The sequence below is a fragment of the Sceloporus occidentalis genome, unplaced genomic scaffold (assembly GCF_023333645.1).
Source record: "Sceloporus occidentalis isolate IW3139 unplaced genomic scaffold, rSceOcc1.0.p SCAF_162, whole genome shotgun sequence".
Taxonomy (NCBI): Eukaryota; Metazoa; Chordata; class Lepidosauria; order Squamata; family Phrynosomatidae; genus Sceloporus; species Sceloporus occidentalis.
The window spans coordinates 1,060,522-1,084,344 of NW_028317142.1; the positions used below are offsets into that span (position 1 = coordinate 1,060,522).

Genomic DNA, 23,823 nt, shown 5'->3' on the forward strand with positions numbered 1-23,823 from the left:
TTATAAGATGGTTGATTTTAATAATAAAGACATTTTTCTTCTTTTTTAACTTAATATGAATATCTGTGTTTTTGTTTCTCTCTTCCAGACGTACGATGGTGAAGCGTGATAAGTGATCTGATAACCGAGAAGCTTTACAATGCCCAAAACATTGTCCACAAAAGCCATCCCAAGTGAGAACTCAGACAGTGACTGCAACACTATGGTGGAAAAACCAGCCGGAAGGAAGGTAAGACGAGATCCTCACTAAAGAAGAGCACAAACTGTTCGGCGGGCCAGATGTTTTCATTTGCTTTCCCTTAAATAGGTTGTTTTTGTGAAGTCTGTCTCTTTTTTCTCTGTGTCTCCAGCAACTGGCTCTGGATGTTTCCAGATGTCATTCTCCGAGCGTCGGAATGCATGGAAAACAGCTGGTGGGCTTTCTTGGAGAATTCGCTGTAGTTTACCGTACCACATAGGCTGAGTTTGCAGTCCACATCTAGCGTGTTCTGCCTGCTGGTTATGCCAACAGAATGATTTAATAGCGATACCATGTCAACACCATCTGTGCTAGTAGTTAGAAGAGCTCTTGGTTTTCTTATAGTTCGGTATACTTAGTAAACTGATATAAAGGTTGTAAATGTTTAAAGTAAGTTATTATTTACCCCCTTTGGTGAAGCAGATTGATTCTTGCAGGCTTGGATGGGCGATGTGAGGAGAGAATTGAGGACTTCAGGACAAAGAGTTAGCGACATTGTCACCATCTACAGAACCCAGTTAACAAAAACCCTTAATGTTAGGCCAATTACTTTGACATACACAAAAATAAGCTATAGACAAGTGTAATAAATGCAATGATTAAAGTTATTTGAAGGAAAATACATTGTTGGGTAAATGGTTGTAGAGGCTTATGTGGATTTGGAACCAGGGCTTGTGATTTTGGCAGCTAGGAGAGATGGCTTTGCGGTGGCTGCGCAGGTTGGCGTTGGCCAGGAACATGGTAAGACCTGTGCTTGTTTCAGGGATCTTCCAGGGAGCGGTGAGCGAAGTGTTACAGCTTGTTTAGCTGTGAATTCTCTCCTTTGTTTACCCGTTCACCAAGTTAAACCAAGTTAGAAAAAAAGGATCAAATATGATTAAAAAAAAAAAAAGAAATCTTGTGTGTATACCATTGGGGAAAGGATTTTTCTCTATAACATGTCGCTGGTTATTGTTCATTGGTTTAGACATCATTTTTATGGCTCCTTAAAGGGAAGTCCCATGTGGGGGGTGGTATTTTTCTCCTTGTGTGTTAAATACAATGCTGCTGTATACAGTAATGTAAGGGATCACTGACATAAACCTGGTTTTAGTCATTTTGTTCCAATAAACTTCTTTATCTGCAGACCCAGAGGCTGCCATTTAAATCCCCCATATGGACTAACTAAATTGTTATAACCCGGCATGTCTGCTTTAAATGTGTTAACAGAAAATCCCCCAAAACCGCTTCACTTGGCAGTGAATTCCACATCTTTACTGCCCTGACTCAGGTCTTTTCGTTGTCCTTAAATATACGTCTGTATGGTAATGATGTGTTAACGCAGGAATCTTTTATCCAAAGTAAACAAGCCCAATATGAAGTCCCTTTTTTTAAGGGCTTAGTTTTGTTTCTGTAAGTCTTTACCAGCGATATATAAATAGGCATTCGCACTCCCATGTACATGTCCCAGGTTCAGGATTTCAGACCCGTCGTATGTAGGTAGTATTGCAGACACGGTCAAAATGTATGAAATTTTGTTATTTTTATATGTAAATGACCAAAATTGATGCTATACACAGAAAACACGCTGAGCTTATAACCGTTAAACTGCTTCTAGGAGGGATGTGAAAGGGAAGTATAATAATTTTGAGAGTTTGGCACACGCACACTATATCAACTGTGAATGAGTTTGATGAGATATTGTGGGGTGGCTCAACAGAGACCGGGTTCAACTGACATCTGGGCAGCATATTCTTTGCCCATAATTTATTTGAAACACAATTAATCCCTAGCCTTACTTGTAACTCAGTATTAAATCATTTTTGATTCCACGGCACAGGCCTTTGTAATGTGCTCCTTCATGCGCCGTGCTTTCCATCATTTAATCTGTTCTGGGTGTAAGACGGCAGAGAACCGGCAGCGCAGACTCCCCTCCTCTCACCTGCCGTATGCGGCTTATTCTCACGCGATATTCTCTGTCCTAGAATAAGGAGAAGATTACATCTTACAGCAGAACTCCTAAACTGGACCGGAACGACATTAGCAAAGATGCAAAGGAAAAGTCTTCCATGAAACGCAAGCTTCCCTTCACGCTCAGTCCATCCAGAACCGAAGACCGGGAATCTGACACGGGTAACGCTGCGTTGGCTCATGTTGGCCACTTTATATTTTTTACTTTTTGTATTGTGGTAATTTTTTGTGTTAATGTGCTTTAGATATTTTAAGTAAATATTTTCATTTAAATGCATAAAATATTGGCGTAAAATTCTGCATTTTTTTTTTTTTTTTTACTTGGCTGTTCCGTTTGAGGTTTCATTTTGATCTTGCGCTCTAGATAACTGTATTATGTTTCTGGCAGTAAGAGGAGGACATGATTTGGAATATGAGGTTGTCGGCCAAACCACAAGACAGGGGCTACAGACACTTTATTTAGTAGCATGTAGCAGTAAAGCTATTAATTCATGCAAAAAGATGTTCTTCGTGTTTATGTCGAAGTGGAAACTATTTAGTAATCTAATTGGTATTCAACTTTTTCTTGTTGGTTGTGATCCTGATCTTATATTTGGAACTTTTAACAATATGGAGATATGTAGGGCAGCCTTCCACGGTCTGACAAAGCCAACGATGGACTTGGAAGGGGCCTTTATTTATTTAATAAAAATGGTCATATATACGATTGGTACATATAGAAGCGTAGTCACGGATACATATTGGTTACACTGGTTGGGGCTTAATGCATATGCACTATAATCAGACCTTCTGTGTATGCCCAGCCCAAGGCTCTACTTGTTTGCTGTGTGTTTTATTTTTATTAATGTAATAAAATGGCGTTTATTTCAGACTTTTTTGTCTATGTTAATGATGTGTAAAAGATGGATGTAAATACTGAAAAAAAAAAAAAAAAGTAGAGAACAGAAAGACACTGAGAACAGATGATGCTATCTTGCCCTACAGCGGGTCCCCGCTTGGGTATCATATTTTAGTTTATTCACGCCATTAAAATGGAAAAACCGCCATTAGCATATCAGACTAATCCAGCCTGGAAATGAAATGTGAGCCAGTTCAGCACAAGGCTACCAACTATTTCAAATGTTTGTTTTGGCTTTCATGGCTGAGAAAAGTTAGTTTCATTTAAAGTCATAGAATACACGGATCATATCTGTGCAGACCTAAGTAGTATTGCTTCAATGTTAACTAATGCAGAAAGGTGGTAAGAGCTGGTGGCGCTATATATACTGTGTGTGTGTATGTATGTATGTGTATATATATATATATATATATATATATATACTATTTATATATTCACTACCCTTTAGCCCCTGGTTTGCACATATACACAATTAGAGCTTGAAAGCACTCTGAATAATAAAGTATAGTGGAATACACCATTAAATAGAAAAAGAGTAATAGCTGTGTGATCTGCAGCAGCCGTATGTGTTCTGTGCTCCATTTCCAATTATTATCATTGTACTATTGTTTTGTACAGCGCCATCATATTCCGTGCAGCAGTAGCATGGGTAAATGGGACATCATACGTAGTGCATTAGATAACAGAGGTAAGGAGGGCCCTGCTCAAGCGTACAACTCTTATGCTCTGCTGCAGTAGACTGAAACATTTATTGCTGGCATAAAGCATAGGTTTTGACCTCTGGCATAATTACAGGGGCCCGTGCCTCTAGGGGGCCCGCTGCGACCCCGTCTTCCGGTCTCCCCGTGCCGGTTGAAAATTGTTTCCAACCTGGACCGCACCAATGCAGATCAAGAGGGCCCTTTATAAACGTATCGCATATATATGTACGTATGTATGAATGTGAGCATGGAACTGTACTTGTGTTTTGTGTGTGTAAGCATGCATGTGTACTCTGTGTGTGAGAATGTGTGTGTGAGCAGGGATGTGTAATTGTGTCTGTGTGTGTGAGCAGGGATGTGTAATTGTGTCTGTGTGAGCAGGGATGTGTAATTGTGTCTGTGTGAGCAGGGATGTGTAATTGTGTGTGTGTGTGTGTGTGTGTGTGTGTGAGCAGGGATGTGTAATTGTGTCTGTGTGTGTGTGAGCAGGGATGTGTAATTGTGTCTGTGTGTGAGCAGGGATGTGTAATTGTGTCTGTGTGTGAGCAGGGATGTGTAATTGTGTGTGTGTGAGCAGGGATGTGTAATTGTGTCTGTGTGAGCAGGGATGTGTAATTGTGTCCAGGGCCGGCCTTAGGGGTGTGCGACCTGTGCGGCCGCACAGGGCGCCATGGTTGCAGGGGCGCCTGACCGGGACTTAGATTAAAGCATCGTTTTTGTTTTTTTTTAAACTTTATTTAACATCATTCATGTTAAATAAAGTTTTAAAGAAAAAAACGATGCTTTAATCCAAGTCCCGGTCAGGGGCGCCGAGCGGTTGCTCGTGAAGTTCTCAGCAACCGCTCGGCGCCCCTTACTCTCCGTGACTCCGTCGCTGTGCCGGCATCTCATGTTGAGCGCCCGGCTATTCCGGCTCTCAACATGAAATGCCGGCAGAGCGAGAAGACGGATGCCTCCCGTTCTCACCGCAGGACTGCGGCAACAAGGTAAGTGTGTGTGGGGGGGGGGGTAGTTTGAAGGGGGAAAGGGGGGGGAAGTAGTTTGAAGGGGGGGTGTAGTTTGAAGGGACAGAGGGGGGGTGTAGTTTGAAGGGACAGAGGGGGGGTGTAGTTTGAAGGGACAGAGGGAGGGGGGTGTAGTTTGAAGGGACACAGGGGGGGTGTAGTTTGAAGGGGTAGAGAGGGAGGGGTAGTTTGAAGGGGCAGGGGGGGGCGCCAGAGGAGTAGTCCGCACAGGGCGCCACAACGCCTAAGGCCGGCTCTGATTGTGTCTGTGTGTGTGTGAGCAGGGATGTGTAATTGTGTGTGTGTGTGTGAGCAGGGATGTGTAATTGTGTGTGTGTGAGCAGGGATGTGTAATTGTGTCTGTGTGTGTGTGTGTGAGCAGGCATGTGTAATTGTGTGTGTGAGCAGGGATGTGTAATTGTGTGTGTGTGTGTGAGCAGGGATGTGTAATTGTGTGTGTGTGTGTGAGCAGGGATGTGTAATTGTGTGTGTGTGTGTGTGTGAGCAGGGATGTGTAATTGTGTCTGTGTGAGCAGGGATGTGTAATTGTGTCTGTGTCTGTGTGAGCAGGGATGTGTAATTGTGTGTGTGTGTGAGCAGGGATGTGTAATTGTGTGTGTGTGTGTCTGTGTGAGCAGGGATGTGTAATTGTGTGTGTGTGTGTGTCTGTGTGAGCAGGGATGTGTAATTGTGTCTGTGTGAGCAGGGATGTGTAATTGTGTCTGTGTGTGTGTGAGCAGGGATGTGTAATTGTGTGTGTGTGTGTGAGCAGGGATGTGTAATTGTGTGTGTGTGTGTGTGTGTCTGTGTGAGCAGGGATGTGTAATTGTGTGTGTGTGTGTGTGTGTCTGTGTGAGCAGGGATGTGTAATTGTGTCTGTGTGAGCAGGGATGTGTAATTGTGTCTGTGTGTGTGTGTGAGCAGGGATGTGTAATTGTGTCTGTGTGAGCAGGGATGTGTAATTGTGTGTGTGTGTGTGAGTAGGGATGTGTAATTGTGTGTGTGTGTGTGAGCAGAGATGTGTAATTGTGTGTGTGTGTGAGCAGGGATGTGTAATTGTGTCTGTGTGAGCAGGGATGTGTAATTGTGTGTGTGTGTGAGCAGGGATGTGTAATTGTGTGTGTGTGTGAGCAGGGATGTGTAATTGTGTGTGTGTGTGTGTCTGTGTGAGCAGGGATGTGTAATTGTGTGTGTGTGTGTGTGTGTGTGTGAGCAGGGATGTGTAATTGTGTCTGTGTGTGTGTGTGAGCAGGCATGTGTAATTGTGTGTGTGAGCAGGGATGTGTAAGTGGGGTGGAGTGTGTGTGTGTGTGAGTATAAGTAAGTGTGTTCATATTTGTTGTATGTTGGAAGGGGTAGCAAAAGTCAAAGAAGGCTAGCTGTTGAAGTCGGGGGCGCCGGGGGAAATTTTCTTACCATGGCCCCGTGGATTCTAGTTCTGACAATTAGCGATGTCAGTGGTTTTGATGATAGCGCACTAGTGTAGATTTTCTTTGTATTGTACGCGTCCCGTACATTTGCCAGGTAACTAAAATCTGTAGCTTCCCGCTAGAACGTTAAGGGCATCCCCTATTATCCATCATCCATTAACCACTATCTGTGTGCTACCTGCGGCGTTTGTACGCGACGTGTCCTGGCGCTCGTGTGTTGTGTGCAAGCAATCTGTTGATCTTGGTCTTCCGGTTTGTTTTTTAACCTGGCAGTAATCCATAACCACTAAAAACATGTTTACAAAGAGTTGTTGCAAAGTACAAGTTCATAAGAGGTTGACGTTTTATTAAGTAAGAAAAGAGTTTAAAATTATTTTTTATTTGATATAATACGACCTCCGTTGTGTAAGGGCATTGATGTGTTTTTTTGCTGAACCCCATTGTACAGCACTGCCGAGTATGATGGCGCCATATAAAACAATAAAACTAATCCGTTGCTTTGGGGGAGGCTGCAGACAGTCATTATAATGCGAGAGACGTGTCAGAGAAACGGGTTATGGTTTGGGGGAGAACTGTGTGGCCTGAGCCTGTATACGAGTCTGTCATAGATTTAAGTCAACTATACATACATGTACGTCGTGCGCCTGCCTGGCTTATAATTGAAAGTCTCAGTGGCTTATAGCATGTACTTTTCCATACATGTTGCCTACGTGGCTGCTTAAAGCGGATGCGTACGGGGGAAAGGGATCTCCCTGCTCTCAGGATTTGCATATCCTTCTCTGTTAAGTTAACACAAGTGAAAGGATGACGGAAGGAGAGAACTTCAGGGCGAGAAAGCGAGAGCGTTCTTCCACCGTTCTAGATATTAGATATCGCACAGGGAGTCTCGCTTGGAAACGCATGTTGGACAGTCAAGCGAATGCACAGAACTGTTCGCCGCTTACACTAGGAATGCCAGACTCTACGAGATGGATCATGTTGTATGATCTAAGGTCATGGGGTCAAGTGCCAAATGTTCAGTGTTCTCTACGGTGTTCACGTCACGCTACTAGTGAAGGGGCTCGTGTTAAGCACAGGTGACGTGACCAAAAAGTCCTGCATTGGGAAATATGTTTATTAGGCCTTTTTCCTTCCTGTATGGTGTGTGCGTGTGTATATGTATGTATATGTGTGTATATATATATATATTTATACAGGGATTGTGTACCGGTAGCGTCCTCCCTCCTTGCCTTCTCTCCTATGTTCTTCTATCGTGTAGCTGCTACACACTTATGGGTATGGTTTTTCTCTCTGCTTGTGCTCACATGCTGTCCTCCTTTGCTTTACTTGTTTCCTTTTCCCTTCTCTCCTGTGCCTTTGATTCTGTAGATTCAGAACCAGGAAACACAAGTGAAAACTGGGGCGAGCGGTTAACTCCTTTCAGCACATATGCAGGTAAAAGTAAGTGCGGATCCGTCTCCAGAGCTTGCTCGGTGTATAGGCAGCCGATGCGGGGATTGCGCAAGTACCTTTGGTGTAATGTACCCGTATCTCGTATGATGCAGAACGCTAGTAGCATCTCTCCTTGCCGTTAATTAGCATAATAGGCGTCACAGAGTAATCAGCAGACCTACGAGATCTGTCATTTTGGGGAAAAATAAAATGGCATTTCACGTTTCAGGACGTCCCGGGTTTTGTTTTTATTGCGTTGGACGGCGATCTTAACTTCCTCTTCTTAGATTTGCATGACTGATCCTCCTCGCTGAGCTATTCCACTCCTCTTGAATATAATTCTGGCACCGTCACGATCATTAGGAGGAGCAACACGAGAGAGAAGATGACTTTACTCACATGAAATCATCACAATGTTGCTAAAAGCTTCTCAAAGAGCAGGTTTCCCTATTTCTCTTGCTACGCCACCTTAGTTGGTTTCAGAGGCCACATCTCAGTGGCACAGATGGGTTTTTTTAAATAATTTTTTTGCATTCAGACATGATTAGGAGACAATCAAATTTATTTAGTAACCTCGTATTGACAGTAACAATGTCAGAAGTCACCAGCAATATTCATGAGCTATCACCTGTGTGGATTTACCTTAAGGATAGTGAGCTTCTACCTTACCCTCCTGTGAAAAGAAAATAACTGAATTCAATTATATCAAAATAGGCGAAAGCATTCTGTAACAAGTGTGGTTTGTATTATCGTCACCTGCTTCAAAATAAAAAATAATAATAAAAATGGGAACGCACCTTGATTATAGAGTACCAGCAGATTCTGTAGCGCTATTACAATAGGGGAGAATAGCAAATTGACAACATACAGATTAACATGTACGTGTAAAAGACCTGTACTGGTGCAGGGGAGAAGACGGCTGCTCTTGTGGGCTTACAGCGCTATCGGAGGTCAAGAGAGAATTAGTGATGATTGATTGTAGCAAAGGTCATGTGCAGCTATGAGTGACCTGGAGGTCTCCAGCGGACGGGAAACAGATATATACCTCCCAGCATTTCATATGGTCATAAAGAGACGCTTGTTTTTAGGTAGTGTGATTAGACTCATGGCTAAGGCCGGGTTTCTAGCAAGACTTTTTACTTGTCATTGTGACCGGTTGATGGCTGGTTGAATGTTGTTTCTAAGAAGAATACTGTATTGTATTTGTTTGATAATCGGCTTGTAGTTTAATAACCGCGTGTCCACCAAAGAGATCCTAGGAAAGAGGAACGTAAGAGGAGGACAGAGGGGCATTTGGGAGGTGTAGGGACTTTCTTTTGAGAATGCAGGTTGTGAGAATTGGGTGGGGAATTCCACAAGATGGAAGTATGCAGGTGAAACCCTGGATGCGCGAGTGGGAAGAAAAGACAAAGTGAGTAAGTTATGGGCACGGCGAACATGGTGGCTGCTGGAGAGTATTTGGAGAGAAGTAGAGGGTTGTAATGGGTAAGGGCTCTGTATGAATGGATGAGGAGGGTTTTATTATAGGGTGTATGCGGAGCCTGCACAGCGGGGCAGCAGATGGGATCGGAGTAAATTGGAGTGGGGAAAGAAGGGACATGACGAGGCTGGTTAGCAGTAGATCCTCATAGCTGGTAAGCTTGCAAGAGCATCGGCCACCTAAGAGGAAAATAAGACAGGTTCCTTTATGAAGAAGCCCCATAGTATAGGGGTCGTATAGCGAGCATTCATGCTGTCAAGCAGCAGGTGTGTTTAGCTGAATGTAACCCTAGGCCAAGGAGCTCTGAGCGGGTTATGATGAAGAGGACACTCGGCTTTTATCGGCATTAATGGACATATTTCCTTGGTACTGAATGCACCAGATCTAAATCTATATATATCATGCTTAAAATTCACTTTTTCTCCTTCTTGGCACAACTGACCTCATAAAATAGTGTTGGGAATCCTAAATTGAAAGTACAATCCAGGTTTATGTATAAAATGCATAAAATAATCAATTTTGCATAGACTCCAATGCGTTTTTACTGCATGCAGCGGCTGCCAAGGGAGGTGGCAATGAGACAGAAGTGACATTTTCAAACTCCAGTAACTAAAGAATGTCTGAAATGTGCCGGAGTCTGTGCAAAATCAACTCCAATACACATCTAGAAAAAATTACGACTAGCCTTTTCATTTTACTTTAGTAACGCTCTTTGCAAATTTTGGAAATCTCGGTTGAGGTTGGAGCTGTTACATTTGGCCAAGGATTGTGCTTGAATTGGGATTTACCCCGGACGTGTATCTCTTATAAAAATATGACAAGACGCCAGAGTAAAAATAATCTGTGCTGTGTCCGTTCTGAAGCTCTTGTATGGATTTTTTTTCTTGTAGTTAGAAGGTATAGCTTTTACCCGGACGCCATTGCTTTTCAGTTATAAGATACACATGGCAGCAAGTGAAGAGGGTAAAGGGTAAGTGCTGCTTTTCCCTTTGTATGGCAGAAAGGGGCCCCGTAATAATTACCTGCACTTTATGCTCAGAATATTATACTACCATTACATTGAAAGTAAGGGCCCAAACTTTTTCGGTGCATTCCCTTCCTGCGTTGTCAGCGCTGACTCTGCAGGAGTGATAACCCATCCCGTGATTAGGACGGCAGGCTCGCAGAACTGTATGTTCCTGTGATCGGCAGGCAAAAAGGTCACAATAAGAAGAACGGGGTGAATTAAGTAATAAAAAAAGAAAGAAAAATAAAATTATTAAGCTCTTAAATGTTCCTACTCCCCAGTCATGTTGCCGTTAATGGTTTTCTCTATTTGGGAACCAGTGGTCTAGGGGCATCCCTAAAACTAAGTATGTAAAACGAGCGAAAACTGATTTGTATTTATTTTTTAGTAGAAGGGTTAAAAGAACATGCCCACAAATTATATTGTATATATTGCCATAAAGGGCAAATCCTTTTTAGCTGCTATGCAGAGTACAGTCAGATAGCCCCTGTTAGTGTCTGTACTTGGGGTATGAGAAGGGGGTCCGGATTGCGCTCCAATTAAGGGCGACCTGTGGTTTTTGATCCCCAGAGTGCGGCTTCATCCAATTATTCATCAGAAAGGTTTGGTGTGTCTTATTTTCACGTGTTTTATATTCTGGCCCGACTGTTGTATGTGTCCATAGCCAGCTTTCTAACCTGCTGTAAAGGGATACTGACCAGTACACGTTATTATATTATAAGGGGAGATGGTGCTTGTTTCGGTTGTATTATTGTGTGTGTCTTTTCTATGGCATATTAATGTTTACAGTATGGGCTGTCCTTCCCCAGCCGCTATGTATTACAGCGCAGTGTAGTTAATAATGGTGATCGCAGAATGTATGTAATGGAAGACCCAACTTGGTGATACCATCTGCTTCTCTCAAAGTAATCCTAATCTCATTAGGCGGAAGCTATAAAAGAAATCCGTCTGTCTGTCTGCCTTCCATACTGGACACAGTTTCCACACACTCAATGCACACACCTTTTTAATGGCGTTTCCGCATTGAAATGGTGCTCGTGAATCTATATATGCAGCCACGTCCTTAAACGTAAAGAACGCCAATCCGTTTTCCTATTTTTTTCTAGTCTCAACCTAAAATGGAGTTTTTATAAATACCATGTTTTCTGTTTTAAAACAATGTCCCTTGATGTTTTTAGCCAGCGGCGGATCTGGCGTGTGTTCTAATTGCGTTATCTTGGCTCAATCCGCTAGACGAGCACACGGACTCCTTATCATACTGTCTGTGGTATGTGAGAAAATGTCTGGTTATCACCCAGAGGGATCTTCACAAGGACATTAGCATCACAGCAAACGGCTCAGCATGTGGAGCTAGAAAAAGGCACCATAAATCCGACCTGACAATAAAGCCACGGCGCTCCTCCATGCGACTCCGCCTCGCCGCGTGCAGCCCTGTCGTTAATGGATCCCGGTAACTGTAACGCCCTCTCGGTTCATGCCGCTCATGTAGATAATGGGGGCTCGTCTGTGACTTGTTGTTAGAAGGGTGGTCCTGTCGTGTAAACAGGGCGTATGATCAGGCCCTCTGCATCCCCCGATGTCGTATGTATGATCTGTGCATGGCGTTCTGGGGTATATCGGAGAGGCTTGTAGATGTGTGCACAGCCCACCCGGCGGCCACGTTTGTAAATGTATTTTATTCTAATATGCTGGCATAATAACCCCAATTTGATGGCGCTATATGAAACAATATTCATATATATAATAATAATAATAATAATAATAACAACAACTCATATTACCTATGCCAGTTCTGAGCCCCCTTAGATGGCTTTTGTGATACGGCAAACTCACGATCAGTGCTCTGATTTCACTATTCCATTCTATTATGTGTGTGTGATATTATTATTATTATTGGAATTACTGCAGGGTTTATAAAGTGAAGTGCTGGGTTCATGGACGTCTGTGAGCGTGTGTGTTCATATGTATGTGTGTATACCGATATACGAATACACTGCATTTACAGGTCTCGTGCGGGGAGGGCTTTGTTTAGACAGTCTTGGGTTATCTGTGTCCGTCTTGTCCGCTTGTCTTTTGTGTACGGGAGGCTTGTGTGTCGGCTGCCGTGATAAGCGTTACTAGGGCCCGACTGGTTTGTCTTAAAAGGCTTTATTTTCTTGCTGATTGGGCTGCGTTTCTTTCTGTCCTGCAGACTCCGATGTCTGATCTTATTTAATCCGGGCTCTTATGTAGCATAACGTGCAGCTTCTGCTTCCCCGAAGAGCTTAACGTCTATATCTGTGTATTAAGGCGGTGTGAATGTTTTCTGGCTTAGAATGGGATGCCGAGGGCTACCTAAACGCTGTCCGTCTTCACCGCGTCCGTTTGACAGGGATTTTCATTTTTTTAAAATAATAAAACAGGTTGCGTCTGTGTTTTGCTTGTGTGTAGTTCTTGGTTAACGAATGTCGTCGGTTGATGTGCTCAATCATCTAAGTTGCAGTATAGCCCTCACTATACAGCTACGTTAACATGCGTTTGTTTGTTTTTTCCTCATTAAAAGTGTTTATTTTGTTTTTCCTAAATAATTGATAGTGGTTTTCTAGTAACTAGTTCTTCCTGCTATTATTTGGCACAAAGCATTTTTTGTGATTCTTCGATCTGCATCGTAAGGAGCCGTGGGTACTTGGTGGCACGCTACTCCATAGAGTTCCTCTGTTGTTTAATGGTGGTGTAAAGGTCTCCTCTATGGTTTGGGGGGGTTTACCATTCAGGGAAAACAAATTGAGTCCGGCAGTAAGACCTGTAGCTCTAAGTGTGTCATGATGAAGCAACAGATAGTTTGGCAGCGAGAGAAGAGCATTAGCAAACACACAATAACACAGTCATTTGTTTTAAGAAGAGGGGAAGGATGACTTTCCGTCTCCTTGTGACCGGCAGCTGCCGTGACATCTATAGAACAAACCAGAAATCGAACCGCTTAAAGTAAAAATAGTAACATTAACTATAAGTCCTAATGCTCAATTCAAGCAAAGATCTAAATGAGCAAGAGGAATTTGCTTAACTCTGGAAATCTGCAATTAGTTGGTTCAGCCAAAATTGAGTCATTGTTTCCAGTTCACCTCCCAGATCTGGGCTCCAGTCTAATGCGCTGCATATTTCTAAAGTGTAGCCCTGAGATCTTAATCAATTTCATACTAATTACAGAGAAAGAAGGTCCAGAGAAAAAGAAAATGAAGAAAGAGACCGGCACCAAGAAATCTACTCCCGTTAATATCCTCTTCGGTTACCCGTTATCAGAGCGCAAGCAAATGGCTCTTCTGATGCAAATGACAGCTAGAGACAACAGCCCAGGTATACCATCTTTAAATCTTTTTACAGCATCTTGAAGAAAGACTTCAGTATTGACATTTTTGGTATCATGGTGGTTGAGCTTTATGGGTTGTTGAACTTCAGTCTTTAAGGGCCACAAATGCACTACAATTTAGGTAATTCCTTGCTTTGAATATAAGCGATTTAATCAGTTTTAAGCATTGATTAAGCTGCACGTGCTCAAAGTTCTGGCATCAAGGTCTGGAGTATGATAGCTCTGAAACTGTGAACACTATAGGTTGCGATGGCATGATGTGTAAATCAGCCAGTGGTAAAATCCCAAATACAATAATAAAAATGATGATTAGTTATATACTGTATTTGCTCAATTATAAGGCAAGGTTTTTTCAGAAAAAAATCATCTGAAAAAAGGACCATGTTTTATAATCAAGGTCGTCTTTTATTCGACCTCCAATCGTCACACACACCCAATCTCGCTCTCATTCCCTCGCTCTCATTCTCATATACACTCTCACGCTCTGTCTCTTCCCATATTCTCCGCTGACCGTTTCCGTGTCTCTCCTTTGCTGCAGCTCCGCTTCTTCTCTTGCCTTCTTGTTACTTCTGTCTTATTTCTTCGACCACTGCTTCGTGATACAGGCCTCCCAGAGCATTTTTATGTAAGGGGCGGGGCCTGTGGGCACACCCTCTCCCTGATTGGAGCGATGGGGAAGAGGCTGTCTCCGCACCTCGGCTCTTTTGCAGAAGTACTCCGAGACTCCGAGAGGCCAGAACAATGAGACAGATTTGCAGAACCGCTTCTCTTTCATCCGTCTGCAATATTCTGGCTTCTTGGGGTACTTCCTCAAAAGAATGCAGCCATAGCGTGCACCACAGGGACAGCCTCTCCCCCATTCCTCCAATTGGGGAAGAGGGTGTGCCTAAAGGAGTATGCCTTATCCGTCCGAAAAGTTGGGACCAGAAATATGATAAGGAATTTCCTGATAAAGGATAATTGAGCTGATACTGAAGAGAAGCAGACGAAAAAAGAAGATATAAGAACAATAAGAGGCAAGAGAAGAAGCGGAGCTGTGGAAACTGAGGCAGGAACACGGAAGCAGTCGGTGGAGGATCTAGGGAGACATTGAGAGAGAGTGAGAGTGTGAGAGCAACGAAAGCAAAAATAGTGTTTTTTATATATTTTTTTTTCTCATGGGGTCGCCTCATATTCAGGCCTCTTTCTTTTTTTCTTTAGTTAAGATCCAAAGTGCGGTAGGTTGCCTTATAATCAAGCAAATACAGTATATCCTGTGTTGAGGGTTATCTTGATAAAATCTTGATATACCCACTAAAAATGAATCGGCTCTCAACAAAAATCCTTGGTGTGCTCTTTTACGTTCTTACAGATATATAGAGAGAGATAGATATATATGTATGTTTTACGAGTTTCATAAACTGAGGGAAAAAATAAGCACTTGCAGAACAGGCTAAAGAATACTCTGTAGCTTTTTGAATGGATATTTTTACTCCTTTCCCTCTTTGTTTAGATTCCACCCCAAATCATCCTTCTCAGGCAACACCTGCTCAAAAGAAAACACCCACATCTTCTACACGTCAGAAAGACAAAGTGAATAAAAGGAACGAGCGTGGGGAGACCCCGCTGCATATGGCTGCCATACGAGGAGACACGGGACAAGTGAAAGAGCTGATTCGTCTGGGCGCTAATGTCAATGTTAAAGACTTTGCAGGTAATGTTTTATTGTATACGGGGATAAAATGAAATGTGAAGGGGGGGGATTGTGGTCAGTTCATAGTGGGGAATGAAGATGATTTCAGGACACCTTGCATTATTAATACCTGTAAGGTTGTTGTATTTTTCACTGTGGTTCTTTGGCCAATAATGAAACTGTTCAATAAAAATTTGCCAATTAAAGTATTCCAAAATGGAATAAGGTAAAAAATGATTTGTGTACAGGGTAAATGAGCAAGAGGAGCGCTAAGAGATGCTCAGATATACCCATTCATTCAAGAGTACTAGGGAGTAGCATTATTTCCAAAGTGTGACGGAGACCTTTTGTGGATTCAGATCATGAATCTGATCACTATATGGGACTTTATTTTATCAGCTGTCTGTTTGTAATGAAAACATGTAAAATTTCTTTTTTTTAAGGCTGGACACCACTCCATGAAGCATGCAACATGGGCTATTACGATGTTGCAAAGGTTTTGATAGCGGCCGGGGCGGATGTAAACACACAAGGCCTGGATGATGATACACCTCTTCATGATGCTGCCAGCAGCGGGCATAGAGATGTAAGTGTGAAATATACTTCTAACAAAAACCCTTTAAAACTGTTGTCTTAGGTGCAAAAAAAAAAAAAAACTACTTACATCATCTTACAAAGGATTTAAAACCAAGTACAAATTAGTGAATTGTTTGGAACTCTTGTGTTCCCCCTGGTGGTTAACTTAATCCACAACATGATTTTTTATTTGTTTTATTATTTTTTTGCGCGAGAGAGAATCAATATTAGGAATGTATACAAGGACATTATGCCCGTTTACTACACACCTCTTAAAGTTGTGCTCAGCTAAAACTGGATTAGGTTATTACTCAGCAAGGACATTTTTACTTGAAAGCATAGGCTGGTTTACTGTCAACAGAGTATGTTATTTATGACACATGATTGTAACTAGCCAAATAAATACATCACAAAGAATTTCCCTATAGTGGAAAATGACGTTTTAATCGGCGCAAGTTCACTCTGCTGTGTGAATTGTCACCTTTTCAGGATGTGGTTGGCTTTAAAATGTAGAAATCAGAATGTCATTAAAATGACGACACCTCTTTGCATGGAAAAAATCTTTTTTCATTTGAACATATATGTCTGGTTCCAGATTGTAAAGCTGCTTCTTCGACATGGCGGAAATGCATTTCAAGCAAACAAACACGGCGCGCGGCCTGTTGATGTAGCTGAAACAGAAGAATTGGAGCAGCTGTTGAAGCGGGAAGTGCCCATCTCAGATGATGAAGAAAGTTATGCAGGTGGGATAAGTTTGTATTTCTTTTTCGGCCAATGCAAAATGTCTTTTCACAAGGGAATGTTCAAATCATTGAAATCCTGAAATATAGCATTATCTGAATATCTTCATACATATCGCCCATTCTAAGTACCACTTTAAATGTTCCATTGAGACTTTTCCCATGGTGATTTTATGAAGCAGTATCATAAGTACATCATCAGTCATGTAATATGTACAGTCATCTTAAATGGGGTGCAGTGAATATGAATACGTTTCGGAAAGGTGGTCCCTGTCCCGTAGAGTTAACAGTGTAAGTGGAGTCATTACATGATTTTGCTGAAATGTACACGGGTCAAAAATACATATTTTAATTAGTATTTAATTTTGTATGTTTCACTTTTTTTTATTTTTATTTACAGATTCTGAAGAGCCACACTTTACAAATCTTTCAAGCGTGGATGAAAACCTAGACTCAGAAGGTGACAAGGAGTCTCTCGTTAGTGAAAGCAAGCATGTTACAACCAAAGGAACACCTTGCGTTTCAGGACTGGATGAGTACGAGTTTAAAGATGATGAGGAAGAGGAAGAAGACCCTGAAATAAACAAGATGCTGGAAGATAAACGTGTACTTCGGAATGATCTAAAAAAGGAAAACGCAGATGCAAATGATACATTCTTTGTAAAGCACGACAAAGTGGATTTTCCCAAAGTCTATAAAAACAGAAAACCAAAGCCATCTCGGTTGTTGTTCACGAGCTCTGACAGTTCAGATGAGGATTTGCTTCCTGATAAAGTGAGTCTGAATTCTGACCTGAGAGTTAAAAAGGATTACAGTGCTTTAAATGACCAGAAAGAGAAGGGCAAAGTCAAAAGGAAACTAAAGAATCAAAGCAAAAACAAGGAAAACCAAGAATTAAAGCAAGAAAAAGAGAAAAAAGAAAATGTGAAAGTAGTAAATTTAGTAATGTGCCCAAGTTTAGACACTCTAGATAAATCCAGAGAGGAGGATATATTTAGGAAATCTATATGTACGAAAGATGAAACGTCTTTGCACTTATTTCAGATCGCCTCCGCTAAATCCCCTAAACACTCTTACACGTTTGTCGACAAACAGTCGGCCCCCCTCAAGCAGGAAAACACTAAAATGTGCGTGTCGCCACCAGGAGGATCTGAGACGTCTTTGCAGACTGAGCTTTTTCGGTATGACCAGAGCCCCGAGGCTGAATACTCATTAGAAAGTTCAAGTTCTACGTTTTCCAAATACAAGGAAAAAAGCAAACATCTCAAAGAATTCTTTATTGACTACGGGGAAAAGCCTAGTACCAAATGTAAAGAGGATGATAAGAACCCATTTGAGGCTTCGGAATCCATGACAAAAAATGACAAAGATGGTAAAGTGGTAAAAAAGCACAAGGTTAAGCACAAAGAGAAAGAGAAGATAAAAAGAGAGTGTGAATTGGAGAAAGAGAGAGGCAAGCAGAGGGAGAACAATAAAAATGTGCAGAGGAATATAGAGTTTGACAGAGAGTTCTGGAAAGAAAACTTCTTTAAAAGCGATGAGAACGATGAAGAATTTGCGAGCGTGGATACAAAAACCGCATCCCCGGAAAAAAAAGCCAAGGCTGAGAAATCCCCAACAAAAGAAGATAAAGCAAGAGAAAACCATGTTCACTTAGAGAGCTCTAAAGACGAACATGAAGAGGCAACAAAAAGGGAAGATAAGGGGAGAGAGTGTAGTAATGACACAGAATATCAAATATTGGAAAAAGAAATGGAGACTTTGCCGGCAAATGCATGTGTCAAGGAAGAGCCGTTATACATCGAAAGAGATGTAGACTCGGAGAAAACATTCAAAGACGCTAGAGAGAAAAATGAAAAGAGATTAGCCCTTAAGGAGAGAGACATGGAGAAGCCAGAGAAAAAAAGCATTGACAAGGATAAAAAAGCTAAATCAGAAAAAGAAAAAACAGACATACAGGAGAACGCAGACAAACTGAAAACTCCCGTTCCTTCAACAGATAAATTACAAAAAGAAAATAAAACAAAAAATTCAACAGTCTGCAAAAAAAGTGATGACAAAGAGAAGACAAAAGACAAGAAGGCTGACAAAAATGAGAAAGACAAGCATCCAACAGACTACAAACTCTGTGCAGATAAAAGGATAAAACAGGCAGAAAAGGATGCGGACCTTGGTAAATCAGACAAGGCAAAGCATAAAGAAAGAGACTATCGGAAAAAAGACAAGTCACGAGAAGGAGACTTCCAGCTTGTTTCTTCCAGCTTAAAGCACAGTCAAGAAGACCGTAAACAAAGCAGCTCGGAAAGCAACAGACTACAACATGAAAGGCTTTCCGTTATCAAAGACAAGTCAAAAGAGGAGCAACTGAAAATTTCAGACTACAAGGAAAAAGATCGCAAAGAGAAAGACATTGATAGGTACAAAGAGCGAGATAAACACAAAGATAAAACACAAACAAATATACCGAAACTCAAACCCAAAGACGCCGAATCTGAAAAATGTAAGCCGAAGTTACAATCGTCATCAAAAGATGCTCGGCCAAAAGAAAAAAGGTTGGTCAACGATGATCTCATGCAAACTAGTTTTGAACGCATGCTAAGTCTCAAAGATTTAGAAATCGAACAGTGGCATAAAAAGCATAAAGAAAAAATAAAGCAAAAGGAGAAGGAAAGGCTACGGCATCGAAACAGTGCTGAGCTAAGCAAAATCAAAGAAAAAGAAAAACTGAAGCATTCGCTTACTCCTTCCAAAAACAAGGAATTGATGAGGTCAAAGAGCTCAGAATTATCCGATGTTTCAACAAAAGAGAAATTATTGAAAGATGCCACCAGTTGCAGATCCCAATCTGTTGATGCAAAAACCCATTCTGCAAAAACACTGTTGGTTTTGGAAAATAACAATATCGCTCGGTCACCTAGATCAGAGAGTGAAAAAACTGGCCTTAGCTCTCGATCGATATCTTTGATTTCTGTTGCCAGTTCAGAAGACTCTTGCCACGCAACTGTGACTACTCCACGACCTACGATTGAATATGATTCAGACTTTACCCTGGAAGGGTCCGACTCCCAGATGTCTTTTTCCCAGTCGCCCTTTTTACCGTGCGCCAAGTCACCGGCCGTTCACGACAGAGAATTAGACAACGTCGCAGAGTTACCAGAACGTGCTAAAGCACCCATACCAAACCGGCTTTTCCCAAATTATTTCCGCTCGGCCTCTGTTGAAGATGTGAAACTGGCTATTGGGGAATGCAGGCCTGTCGTCGAAGTACGTCGATGCAGCATGCCGGCTGCCTTTGTTGATCATCTTAAGCCTTTGCAGACTGTTTCGGAGAGTAGCATACCAGAAGTGATAGCATCCAGTAGCTGTGTATCCCCAAAACCAGAAGTATTAGGTGCTCCAGACAAGGATTGTCAGAGTAGTGTTTCCAGCTGTCATTCCAACGGTAAGAAGTCATTATCTTTTAGTAAACACTCTCTAGATTCAAATATTGTTGTCCAGACCCCACAAGCCTCTGAAGGAACTTCCATTCAAAATGGGCCAGATGTAATTGCGTCACCGTTGGTAATGCCTTGTAGCTCAGAATGTGAACCTTCTAAGCATTCTGAACAAGACCCTCCTGACACAGACACCGATAGCAAAGCATCTCTAAACTTGTTGTTTATTAGACAAGAAAATACAAAATCTGGAACAAATGAATCTTGTGGTTTGATTTCCCCAACAAAATGTCTGTCGGCTACACACCCTACAGAAACTCTGTGCACGCTAAAATCACACGTGCTCCCCAATATAAATGAAGAGCACGCCGCCTTGAGTGTCAGCTCTAATCTTGTCACGAGGGATGAACCGGGAGAGACTGAACATAAACTCGTGGAAATGGAGAATATTTCAGCGTCCTCTACGCAAAGCTCTGAAAATTCTCAGACTGCAGAAACGCTAAAAACTGTCCAATCAGAATGTTCTGTGGAACAAATACCTAGTGTGGGAGAAGCTTCTGACCAGGGGAGCATGGACTTAAAGGAAAGCACTGTAAGTACCGTTCAAGTAAAGGAAGAGGATATTTCCAAAGGCAGCACAGATAGCTGTTCATCGTCCCTGAAAGAAGACCCATGTGTTCCGGAAAATACATCTGGACCCGCTTTAATTAACAGTAAATGTGAAAATGATGCAAAGTTGTGTCACCTCGCAGAAACAACAAAAGAACATCATGTTACCCAGCAAGCACGTTCTGGACACATGAAGGAGTCTGTGCAACGAAACGTGGATCAAGCACACCATACTTTGTCTGTTTTAGAAAGTCACCTACCCCCAATGGTTCAGGAAGAGATGCAAAAACTAAACCAGCCCATCAAGATGGAAGTTGATGAAAGTACTGAAGACAAACCAGAGCAGCAAGAGATCCCTCAAAGAATGACGAGGAACAGAGCCAACATGCTGGCTAATCAGAATAAACAGACACAAACTACTTATCCACAAACACCTGAAAAGGAGCCTGTAGAGACATCGATATCTCTCCGAGGACGGATTCGACTAACCGAAGATGACGATGCACAAGTGCATCCGCCACGTAAAAGAAAGATGGCGCGTGTCCCTCAGCCAGGGCTTCTCAATTCCTCAATACAGCAGGCAAAAGAAAAAACCCAGCAGTCTCTTGCAGCTGTAGTAGATTCCTTAAAGCTGGAAGACATACAGCCATATCAATCAGAAAGAGCAAATCCTTACTTTGAATATCTACACATAAGGAAGAAAGTAGAGGAAAGGCGTAAAATGCTATGCAGCGTCATCCCCCAAGCACCCCAATATTATGACGAGTATGTGACTTTTAACGGAACGTACCTTTTGGATGGAAACCCTTTCAGCAAGCTGTGCATTCCAACAGTAGGTTTCTTTCTTTTCTTATTTTTTTTTTTTTTAATATATATATATATTACGCAACAACTTACGCACCACATCCTACAGTCCATACATTCAAAGGATTTACCAGAACTATAATTGACAAACCGATTCATTAGGTAAAGAGGGTCCTGCTTGCAAGTTTACAATCTAGAGGATCCGCCACTTGCCATGAAGTTAAATATGTTAATATTTTTCAAACTTTTTTTTTTTTTTTAGATTCAATCCTTCTATAAATGAATGCACCAACCATAAAACATGTTACAATCATTTAAAGCGTCAGCCAATGAGTAAGAGGTACTCTAGTGAATACTAGTGAATCTCATCATAAAAGATAGGAAAGTGGCCATCTGTTTTCTCTCTCCTCGCTCATGGCAGCTTTAAATCATGTATCCTTAATACAAGACTTGAATATTAATATTAATGAATATTAATTGCCTCTGTTCAATGGGCCGTATAATGTCCAATACTGCCCCAATAATGAATAATGCATATTAAGCATGTACATGCGTACTGGCAGTGTGTGTGCTGCGCATGCCAAATACATCACCTGTATGCAAAGACATTGGGGGCCGGGAAACGTTTACAAGGGGAAAATTTTATTTTAAAACGAAGGACATTCCACACTCAGAATACGCAGCATCAATTAACAAGGGGATTATTTCATGTTGATAACATTTAACTGTTTTTCAGATTACTCCGCCGCCATCTCTCTGTGAGCCACTGAAAGAACTTTTCCGACAGCAAGAGGTTGTGCGCATGAAACTCAGATTACAGCACAGTATTGAACGGGTACGTGAATAATACAACGTAGACTTTATTTTATATTTTATAACCAGTGGCTTCTATCACTAGTTCCTTTGATAACATATCAGAAGAGAAATAAAGGTCCCTGCATGCTGGCGACTGATCAATAACAATCATCCAAACCTGGCATACAGGTATCATACTCTATGACATAACAAGTGACCCCATTTTTTAAAAAGACACACTTGTAACTATATATTGAAGACACTTGGGCACATGTTGTAGAAGCCATAGTACAAAACTATGTTATAACTATGGCGTAAAGCCCATCTACCTCTGTCATCTTCCAGTATGTAGAACGCACATATATTTGATGTTTGTTTTTTTGCAGTTTTATTGTTATACAGTGACTTATCTTATATTTTGGTCTAGTAAAGCTTCAGCACTTTGATCTATAGTAATTTAAACCACATGCTTCTGTCCTTTTCTCATCTAGGAGAAGCTCATCGTGTCTAATGAGCAGGAAGTTCTGCGTGTGCATTATCGAGCGGCGAGAACTTTAGCTAACCAATCCCTTCCCTTCAGTGCCTGTACCGTACTGCTGGATGCCGAGGTGTACAATGTCCCCCAGGAGTCCCAGGTAAGAAGGAGAGCCCCAAACCCAGTGTACACAATACTGGAAGTACAAAATGTTATTTCATGGAATCATTGTATTGCTAAACATTGGTGATGACTTTGGCTGTAAATGCATACATCGTACAGCTAAAAAGAAAAATAGTAAAAAAAACCCATCTAAAACGATAGCGTGTACTGCTGATAGATCTGATGTTGCAGCAGAGGCTCAAATAAATATTTAAGTGTATTTTGTGTAATGCAGAGAATGTATGTGACACTTATAGCAATCTTTATATTGGTAGATTGTTCCTGCTTCCAGTGTGTAAAAAGAGAAAGTTATGTAAGAATTATTACCGGTTATATTAAATAAATTCTAAACTCATGTTTACCAGTTATTGAACGTTCATTCGTGTTTCTGGATTGACGATATTGTTGCGTACGTCACACCGACTGACATACAAATTATCCTTTGTCTATTTCTTGTGTTTTTGCAGACTGAAGACGGCAAAGCTTCTGTACGAGATCGGTTTAATGCAAGGCAATTTATGTCTTGGCTGCAGGATGTTGACGACAAATTTGATAAACTAAAAGTAAGTTGTTACGACTATAATACGCTATAATAACCCTTGTGGGTTTGGTTATGCATAATGCAATACACAAAGAGGCTATCGCTCTCTGTAGTTCTGCATGCATCCTTAACAATAACAGATCAATGAGTACTTCGGAAAATATGTCAATTTAGGGAACTACAAAAATGTAAATAAGCAGAAATAAAAATGTTCCAAATATATATATTATGTAAATTTAAAGGTGTCTTGCTAAGAAAAAAAATATTGTGTCTACGGGATAGGATGTTGTCAGGAGAAAATGTTAAAATGTTAACTGTGCTTCTTTCAATCTGCTCTCTTTCCAGACATGCCTCCTAATGAGACAGCAGCACGAAGCAGCGGCCCTCAATGCCGTTCAAAGATTAGAATGGCAGCTGAAGCTCCAGGAGCTTGATCCAGCCACGTACAAGTCTGTCAGCATCTACGAAATTCAAGAGTTCTACGTCCCGCTGGTGGAAGTCAATGATGACTTTGAATTGACGCCTATATGA

At 41.5% G+C, this 23,823-nt stretch overlaps 1 protein-coding gene across 1 annotated transcript; it reads left to right on the forward strand.

The window, feature by feature from the left end:
• Positions 1-139: 139 nt before the first annotated feature.
• Positions 140-23,823, forward strand: LOC149279546 (ankyrin repeat domain-containing protein 12-like). The gene is made up of 12 exons (XM_089501056.1): positions 140-229; positions 2,203-2,350; positions 7,590-7,655; positions 13,325-13,471; positions 14,977-15,177; positions 15,600-15,742; positions 16,328-16,475; positions 16,873-21,347; positions 22,056-22,154; positions 22,606-22,749; positions 23,219-23,314; positions 23,638-23,823. Exons 1-12 carry the CDS (start codon positions 140-142, stop codon positions 23,821-23,823), a joined length of 5,943 nt encoding a protein of 1,980 aa, XP_089357182.1.

Coding starts and splice junctions, on each gene's coding strand:
- LOC149279546 (XM_089501056.1), top strand. CDS start 140: ATGCCCAAAACATTGTCCACAAAAGCCATCCCAAGTGAGAACTCAGAC. Junction 16,476..16,872: donor TGATGAAGAAAGTTATGCAG/GTGGGATAAGTT, acceptor TTTTATTTACAG/ATTCTGAAGAGCCACACTTT. Junction 23,315..23,637: donor ACAAATTTGATAAACTAAAA/GTAAGTTGTTAC, acceptor CTCTCTTTCCAG/ACATGCCTCCTAATGAGACA.